This window comes from Galeopterus variegatus, unplaced genomic scaffold (genome assembly GCF_000696425.1).
Source record: "Galeopterus variegatus unplaced genomic scaffold, G_variegatus-3.0.2 Scaffold763, whole genome shotgun sequence".
Taxonomy (NCBI): Eukaryota; Metazoa; Chordata; class Mammalia; order Dermoptera; family Cynocephalidae; genus Galeopterus; species Galeopterus variegatus.
In genome coordinates, this window is record NW_007726874.1 from 523,981 (window position 1) to 525,006 (window position 1,026).

General features: G+C 31.1%; 1 protein-coding gene across 1 annotated transcript in view; it reads left to right on the top strand.

Annotated features, from left to right (window-relative positions):
* Positions 1-1,026, top strand: part of DST (dystonin) — a 447,950-nt gene that overhangs the window by 273,774 nt on the left and 173,150 nt on the right. The window contains 1 exon segment of the mRNA XM_008572189.1: positions 944-1,025. Within this exon segment, the coding sequence (XP_008570411.1) occupies positions 944-1,025 (82 nt within the window).

The window sequence follows — 1,026 nt, forward strand, 5'->3', positions numbered from 1 at the left end:
TGGGTTTTATTGTCCAGACCTTAGGTGAATTTGTACTGTCTTCTAATTAGTGCAGATTCTTAAAGTTATGGAAGAAGTTTGAGTGACCACACAGACTACTTGCTGGTGCCTAGGATAGAACATAATACAGAAAAGAAAATATATTATGGGGAAATTCCAAATAATTTTTTTAGCCAGCAAAACATTGCATGGAATCTTTCAGAAGTGTGTCTGCCTAAAGATTTACAGGTTCTTGTTTTATAATTAGTATACACTTATTAAATGTGGAGACATTTTATCTGCATAATTTTTATGAAGGTCCTTTTTAATAAATACAATGTTATATTTAAGAGGTTCCCAAATTAATATCTACAGACTAGATAATAATTATATGGTCAAAAATTCTGTAGTAATAGCACCGTCAACTCATAGTGTCTTCCTTTGTTTATTAAAAAATCTGTTTAAATTGGCCAGTGGGATATTGAAACCAAATTTTAGCCTTATCTATCTGCTGAGAATTCTGTTTTCAAAGATAGAGTCATGAAATAGAAAAGAAGTTATTTTTTTTCTTCCCTTATGGAAATTGCATCAAATTATTTTTCTAAAAACTAAAAGTTGAAGTGCAACATTTGGAAAGTACATCTTTTAAAAGGATTTCTTTTCTTGTTTGGATGATGAGAGAGTTTTAGTAGAGGCATAGTAAACACTGACATAGTTTATTATTATCCAGATCCCTGTGTAGCACATGTTGAATCATGGCTCACATCAATAATTAAACACTTGTCAAATGTTATATAACCCAGGTTACTAACTGGCTGGGAATGGGTATTGTCTTTTAGTGTCAATTTTATAAAGAAATTTCACTGAATGCATACGACATAGTAAATAGCAGTAGAAATGGTAACACGGTGAGATAATGAAAGCAGGTCTTTGAAGTTTGCCCTTATTTTTCCTTTCATTTTAGGCACTTTATAATCAGTATTTACAGTTTAAGGAAACAGAAATTCCACCAAAGGAGACAGAAAAATCAAAAATTAAACGCCTATA